The following is an 8,481-nucleotide window of genomic DNA, read 5'->3' on the forward strand; positions in this document are numbered from 1 at the left end:
CGCTGGGTCAAAACAACCCAACCGCTGGGTCAAAACAACCCAACCGCTGGGTCAAAACAACCCAATAGCTGGGTTTGTCCCTTTTTAACCCAGCATTTTTTAGAGTGTACATGTACTTACTATAGGGTTAGGGTTACTTGCATGTAATTATGCAAAATTAATTGTTATTATAATATTAATTACATGTAACGTGTAACAAGGACACCTTAAAATAAAGTGTTACCAAATCACTTTATCCAATTATCTGCTTTGGCTGTTTGGGATGCGTGAATACGTACATGTCCCAGTGGCAGCCTGCGATGGCCTAAAATCGTCAGGCTCTGCATTTGTGCAGCTCTCGCAGTTGATCTCTGGCTGCTAGACGGTGTGTGCGCACCAGACGACCGCTCCACAAGTTTGCAGAAACCCTTTCCACAGCATGTGTGGGTAGAAAGCCGTCACGTTTCACAGATTTATTCTTAGCCATTTAGTCTTTCTTTTTACAGCTGTCTATTTATGTTTTTTCATTTGGTCTGGGGTTTACTTTAATTGCTTTCCCTTTAGTTGTCTTTGTTCACACTAACTGTGGTTTGATGAATTATCTCTCCTCACACAGCAGCAGGTATGATCATTCTTTATGTGTCAATCAGTCACAGATGAGCTTCCCCAGGGATCACACTCATCTGCTGGTTATTTTTAGCTTCTTCACTGTGAGGAGGCTGTTTTATTGAGAGAGACTGTATTGATATTGAGATGCTGGATGCGCCACAGCATTTACACTTTAACCTTTTACTTTTTATATAGAGAAGTGTTTGAAGATAAAGATACGTGTTTATTCCTATAGAAACAGAAAATTGCGATGACATGCAAAAGCTTTTCTAGATGTGTGTGAAAGGCACTTTAGTGAATACCACACCTTTTTTTTTTTTACATTTTGTACGTTTGGATATATAATGAAACATGCAGTATGGACATATTGACAGCATCTATTTTGTACAAGTATGTATGTATGCACAGGCTCACAAATGTAAAAGTCTTTTCATATGCATTAATACACATCTGTTAAAAATGTTGTGGTCAGTAAGATTTGATTGAAAGAGGTTAAGATTAGAGCACTAATTCCGAGTATGGGTCACCTTACTTGGCCACATGTCACGTCACTTTTTTTTATAGTTTTGAATTTGAAAATCATGAAAAAGGTTGTAGTTTTGTGATGTGATGGTGAAATGTTCAACATGGTTGCCTCCCTTTTGGGTCTTGTTAACTTTGCCTGCTACACATTGTCATGTCCTTCGCTGTAACTAGCTAAAAATAGCAAGGCTACTAACTTCAGTTTTCATAATAATGTAGCTCATCCAGTAACAGCCCACATTTTCCGACAAGTAGCCACGCAGCGTGACACATTCTGACACATCGGATTGCATTGCGCCTGCAGCTTTAGCTCAGAGAATATAACGAAATTCTCCTAAAATCTCCCCTCTCTCTCGTATGAAACATTGAGACGGATGATTCGTTTTATATAATTGTGTCATTCGGATGGTTCATGCAAATGAAATTGTTAAAAAAAACGACTCCATTCATTGGAGTCCCCAAGCAGAAGTCCTTGCACTGCATTTTCATCTTCTTTCGTAGTGAAATATTTTGTTCGAATGAGGGTGTTTTCTAGTTGTAGTTGTATTTAGTTTAGTTCTGTTTTCGTGCCAGATAAATACTCATTAAACCTATATCAGGGCTAGTTGTCACAAAAGCTGTATCTCAATAACAGGTTTTAAGTGAAGGGTTAACTAAATGCTTGTTTTGCTGTCCTCCAATGCAGTCCTTTAAACTAAACAGCTGCTGCGTAAATCAAGTTGGCACTTGGATTTTGCTAAAAATGTTATAATGGGCTATACAATATTTATAACTATTATAGTATTTATTAACATTTTGAAAATGGCTTTTAATTTTACATTTTCATATGCAGTATGGACATATTGACAGCATCTATTTTGTACAAGTATGTATGTATGCACAGGCTCACAAATGTAAAAGTCTTTTCATATGCATTAATACACATCTGTTAAAAATGTTGTGGTCAGTAAGATTTGATTGAAAGAGGTTAAGATTTTTATAGCAGCAAGTAACAGTAAAGACATTTACATTTACATAAACATTGTTAGTAATCAGAAATGTGTCTTGAGCAGCAAATCAGCATATTAGAATGATTTCTGAACAATCATTCAAGACTGGAGTAATAATGCTGAAAATTCTCAAATGATTAATCGTGATATATTTACAGTATTTTTGATATTTTGAATTAGCTTTTAATTTTAGAATTTGTTTTAAAGGGGTCATATGATGCGATTTCAATTTTTCCTTTCTCTTTGGAGTGTTACAAGCTCTTTTGTGGTCAGTAAGATTTGATTGAAAGAGGTTAAGATTTTTATAGCAGCAAGTAACAGTAAAGACATTTACATTTACATAAACATTGTTAGTAATCAGAAATGTGTCTTGAGCAGCAAATCAGCATATTAGAATGATTTCTGAACAATCATTCAAGACTGGAGTAATAATGCTGAAAATTCAGCTTTGATTACAGGAATACATTTTTTTTTTATTTATTAAAAATTTGAAAATCTATTCAAATACAAAACCGTTTTTAACATTGTTCATAATATTTCATAATATTTGTTTTTATTGCATTTTTGATGAACTAAATGCAGCCTAACAAATCTTACAGATCCCAAACGTTTAAACGGTAGTGTATATATTTGTATATTTTACTGTTATGTAGATATTTCTGAACTTCATCCCTACTAAATCACTACTAAAACACTTCTCAACAGTATATTTAAAATAAATAAATAAATAATAAAAAACAGGTGTAAAGTACAGTGAAAATAATTTGTTATAATATACTATTATGCAATTATTTGCATATATATTTTACTAATTAAATGATTAAGCAGTGATTAAATTGATGATTTTTTATTAATTTTAACACTTTAAAGTTTAAGCTTGAGTAAAGTGATGCATTCCTTCAAAACGAGTTGATTGCAGCACCAGAAATCACACAGAAATTCGACTGTTATAATTTCACATTAGGTAAATGCATTAAATAAATATGACATTGAGCATTTTTAATTAATCTCATTGATTTAGATACAATAAAATCAATTTGTTATTTCCTTGAATTCAATATTTGACGAACCTGAGAGGATTTGGACGTCTTTAAAGTTATTCCTACATAAAATGCTGACGTTTTAGATGCTGCCAGTCCACCATATTTGTAACGAAAGAGCAGTGTGGCCATTTGCTTTATATTGCAAATTGGTATTTGTTATCATATTACTGTAATTTATTATCAGTTTTATCGTTTACTGCATTTTATTCTTCTTCTAGTTTTTTACCGATAACGCCTAATAAATCAAACATCTCAAAATAAGGTGGATACATTAATAATGTACAGTTTAGAGTCAATGCAAACGTGTATATATAACTTCAGAACGAATAACAGCTACTAATGAGCTCATGTTTCTGTGTGATTTAAAGTATTAATGGCAGATGATCGCATATGCATAGACAGTGTAAAATATATGCTGAGCATTTGTTTGATTTCCACCATCCTGTCAATCTCGAATCGTGAGAATTCTGACTGTAGGAAGTGTAGGATAGCAACAATAAATAAATACTAGCCAGAGCTCTTAGTTCAGTTGAAAACGCTAAGCATTTTAGAGCTCTTTAGGGTGCTTCTCTGATGCATTATTATGTCAGTTTATATCCCAGTGGGCACCGGGTCTGCTGACTGCAAATCCAATATCGTTAAAGTGAATCCGATGTAGCCTCACAACTCCTCATTGGTCTGCGCTGGAATCCCAGCAGCTGCTTTACTGCAGTAAGTTGCCTGTCAGCCATTTTGTTTCACTTCATTGCTCTGTAGAGAGTCCAAACCCTTGGCTTTTTTCTTCAGTCTTCTGCAGTCTTGCTTACATACAGCATGCACAATAAAGAGAGAATCATGCTTGACTTTGGTCTTCTCCCTGGAGAGCACTGTGTAAGTGAAAACTTCAGTTTCTTTGTTAATCCAGCTTCTCCCCTGAGACGAGGCACACTGCATGTGTGTGAGCGAACGAGAGCGTTTGTTGACTGGCAGCTCCCTGAACGAGTTTGATCTGTGTATTAGCTTGACCTTACCGGGCCTGCTGACTGCAAATCCAATATCGTTAAAGTGAATCCGATGTAGCCTCACAACTCCTCATTGGTCTGCGCTGGAATCCCAGCAGCTGCTTTACTGCAGTAAGTTGCCTGTCAGCCATTTTGTTTCACTTCATTGCTCTGTAGAGAGTCCAAACCCTTGGCTTTTTTCTTCAGTCTTCTGCAGTCTTGCTTACATACAGCATGCACAATAAAGAGAGAATCATGCTTGACTTTGGTCTTCTCCCTGGAGAGCACTGTGTAAGTGAAAACTTCAGTTTCTTTGTTAATCCAGCTTCTCCCCTGAGACGAGGCACACTGCATGTGTGTGAGCGAACGAGAGCGTTTGTTGACTGGCAGCTCCCTGAACGAGTTTGATCTGTGTATTAGCTTGACCTTACATACACTGTTGTATAACTTATTTGTGCAGAAATATCTGCACTGCAACAACTAAACTAACATTAATGGCACAGTTCAGCCAAAAATCTAAATTTTGCCATCATTTACTCACCATCAAGTCGTTCCAAACCTTTATGACTTTCTTTCTTCTGTGGAATGCAGAAGAAGATATTCTGAAGAATCTTCACACAGCACTTTTCCATCCAACGGCAGCTGTTAATCTCCAAAAATGACAAAAAAACACCATAAAAGTAATCTAAAAGGAGACAGTTTACAAACATAGGCTCATTGGAAAAACATGCCTCTACCTGCAATTTACTGCAGTTTCCAGCTGAAATGTGCACTAGAGGCAGTCAAACAACAAAAACGTGTATTCCTTTTCACACAAATTATGATTCCAGGGACAGATTATCGGTTAATAAAGACTTATTTTCACATGGTTCCTTGCACAATACTATGTTATGACCTCAAAAACTTTTACCATAGTGCCTGATTTGCAAACTAATACATTTTGATGTTTGCATCACTTAACCAGCTCCATATCTACGGCTTTTCTGATATTGTAAACTTGCTCTGTAGCGCACCCAGTACAGCTTACGATGTGAAGCGCTCGGGTACGAGTTCAGTGAGACATGACTCACAATAAAAGAGTTCAACGACTTGTAAAAGCAAGCTAAAATGGCATGCTTGCTTCAGCAAATGTGTTTTTATCTCACGTTTGCGTTCGCTAACACCGTCGGTTACATTTAGTGTAGCTGGTGCGTTATTTTCAAACGTGATAGAGCATTAACCCTTTAGCTCCACTCACCAGACATTTAATTTCCAAATTGCCGAGATACATACACTATCCAGTGTAATAAAATGTTGCCAGATTCATGTTCATCTGATAAAAATAAATAAATAAAACTGAACGTGCTTTTAGCGCCACTCACTGGACATTTCACTTTGAAAATGCCACGAAATGTGCAAGAAGCAATGTAACATAATTTTGCACAAATGTCACCACAGGCACATTTTTCTAATGAGCCTGGGTTACAACTTACATGAAAAACAGATAGAAATTATGTTATTATTATTATTATTATTGATAATTTCCCCCTCCTGTGAGCAATTAACTCCATAATTGCTGTGACCAGAATAATGAGCCAGCGAGTTGAACTCGAGAGCCAAAATAATTGAAAGCTATTGTTGATTTGAGTCAAATCTTTTTTTTTTTTCAATAAATTGTATATAATTGAATAATTGAATTGAATATAGCGGCTACATTTAAGGAACTTTTTGGTGATCAAATTCGTTTTCAATAGAACTGTTGTCAAATAATCTTTTTCTCTTTTCATACTCTCCTAGGATGAAGAGAGTGAGCCACTGTTACCGCGTCGAGTACCGTCACATGGATAGGACCCTGACGCAGGAAGAAGTGTGTATCATCCACAGAGCCATTGAGCAGGCAGCCGCAAAAGAGCTCGGAGTGCAGGGAAGATACTGAGCTCTCTCTCTTTAACCATCATGACAATCTTCCACCTCCCGCGATGAGATTCACAGATGTAGTCAAATGTCTCTGTGGTGGTAAATAAAATGTGGAAACTCTCAGCAACAACTGCACTTTTTGGAGAATCCTGTAGTTTCTTAAAGAAACACTTCACCCAAACACGAAAATAATGTCATTATTTACTCACCATCATGTCTGTCTAAATCTATAAGGAGAATTTTGAAGAATCTGTATGTAGTTTTTTTCCAAGTAACAGCATCATAAAAGGGATAGTTCAGCCAAGAAAGAAAATTCTGTCATCATTTACTCATTTACTCATCTGTCATCATTACTGTCATCATTTGTCATTACAAACCTGTATTGACTGTTTAATCTGCAGAACATACAAGAAGATATTTTTTGAAGAGCGTTGGTAACCAAATGATTTTGGTGACCATTGATTTCCATTGCATTGACTATTGCCTTCCATTGTGTTCCATAATGGTTTAAATAATGAGAGAATTTTCATTTTTTGGCAAACCATCTCTTTAAAACTCAATATTTGAGCTCAACATAACTATAGCTTTGATGCTGTTACAGATATTTTATGGTATGTTTTTGGATCTTGACAAAAATTGTCACTATAAACTGTGACTGCAATAAAACATTATACAGTTTGAAGTAGGAGTGAGTGAATAATGACAGAATTGCAATTTAGGGAAAATCATGCCTTAAACATTTGCAAGATTTGACCTTGAAATGACCTTTTGGTCATAATAACCTCTTTAGGCCTGATTGATTCGTCCCACTTCCCAGGCTGGCACTAGCTTTATCATGATACAAACCGCCGAATTAAACACAAATATCAAACAGGCCTTCTAAGTATCTGGATCCATGCCAGCATGGTGATAAGAAGGAAACGAGCTCTCATTTCTACATTTCTGTTTTCTTAAGGAAGATATGTAATGAGCTGCTGCCCAGAAATTACCAAGATAATGAAACGCATCCTCAAAGTCACTCCACAGTAAAATGGCAAACAGGAGGTTAACAGGTCATCGTTTGTGGTAGAAAATAGAAGTATGTTGAGGTTTAATTGTGTCGCTGTGTCTTATATATATATATATATATATATATATGTGTGTATGTGTATATACAGACTGGGTAGTACTCCAATACTTAAAGCCATATACACGCTGCAGATTTTTGGGAGTAACTGAATTTATTTGCGCTTGAAAAAGTTTGGGGTCAGTAATAATTTCCAAATTGCCGAGATACATACACCATCCAGTGTAATAAAATGTTGCCAGATTCATGTTCATCTGATAAAAATAAATAAATAAAACTGAACGTGCTTTTAGTGCCACTCACTGGACATTTCACTTTGAAAATGCCACGAAATGTGCAAGAAGCAATGTAACATAATTTTGCACAAATGTCACCACAGGCACATTTTTCTAATGAGCCTGGGTTACAACTTACATGAAAAACAGATAGAAATTATGTTATTATTATTATTATTATTGATAATTTCCCCCTCCTGTGAGCAATTAACTCCATAATTGCTGTGACCAGAATAATGAGCCAGCGAGTTGAACTCGAGAGCCAAAATAATTGAAAGCTATTGTTGATTTGAGTCAAATCTTTTTTTTTTTTCAATAAATTGTATATAATTGAATAATTGAATTGAATATAGCGGCTACATTTAAGGAACTTTTTGGTGATCAAATTAGTTTTCAATAGAACTGTTGTCAAATAATCTTTTTCTCTTTTCATACTCTCCTAGGATGAAGAGAGTGAGCCACTGTTACCGCGTCGAGTACCGTCACATGGATAGGACCCTGACGCAGGAAGAAGTGTGTATCATCCACAGAGCCATTGAGCAGGCAGCCGCAAAAGAGCTCGGAGTGCAGGGAAGATACTGAGCTCTCTCTCTTTAACCATCATGACAATCTTCCACCTCCCGCGATGAGATTCACAGATGTAGTCAAATGTCTCTGTGGTGGTAAATAAAATGTGGAAACTCTCAGCAACAACTGCACTTTTTGGAGAATCCTGTAGTTTCTTAAAGAAACACTTCACCCAAACACGAAAATAATGTCATTATTTACTCACCATCATGTCTGTCTAAATCTATAAGGAGAATTTTGAAGAATCTGTATGTAGTTTTTTTCCAAGTAACAACATCATAAAAGGGATAGTTCAGCCAAGAAAGAAAATTCTGTCATCATTTACTCATTTACTCATCTGTCATCATTACTGTCATCATTTGTCATTTCAAACCTGTATTGACTGTTTAATCTGCAGAACATACAAGAAGATATTTTTTGAAGAGCGTTGGTAACCAAATGATTTTGGTGACCATTGATTTCCATTGCATTGACTATTGCCTTCCATTGTGTTCCATAATGGTTTAAATAATGAGAGAATTTTCATTTTTTGGCAAACCATCTCTTTAAAACTCA

General features: G+C 35.8%; 1 protein-coding gene across 1 annotated transcript in view; it reads left to right on the plus strand.

The window, feature by feature from the left end:
• fars2 (phenylalanyl-tRNA synthetase 2, mitochondrial) overlaps positions 1-6,286 on the plus strand; it is a 144,101-nt gene extending 137,815 nt beyond the window's left edge. Inside the window, exon 7 of the mRNA XM_016491935.1 lies at positions 5,899-6,286. Within this exon, the coding sequence (XP_016347421.1) occupies positions 5,899-6,037 (139 nt within the window). The 3' untranslated portion in view covers positions 6,038-6,286. The remainder of the gene's footprint in view (positions 1-5,898) is intronic.
• Positions 6,287-8,481: the final 2,195 nt, after the last annotated feature.

Source organism: Sinocyclocheilus anshuiensis, unplaced genomic scaffold (genome assembly GCF_001515605.1).
Source record: "Sinocyclocheilus anshuiensis isolate Anshui unplaced genomic scaffold, SAMN03320099.WGS_v1.1 scaffold762, whole genome shotgun sequence".
NCBI classification, from domain to species: domain Eukaryota; kingdom Metazoa; phylum Chordata; class Actinopteri; order Cypriniformes; family Cyprinidae; genus Sinocyclocheilus; species Sinocyclocheilus anshuiensis.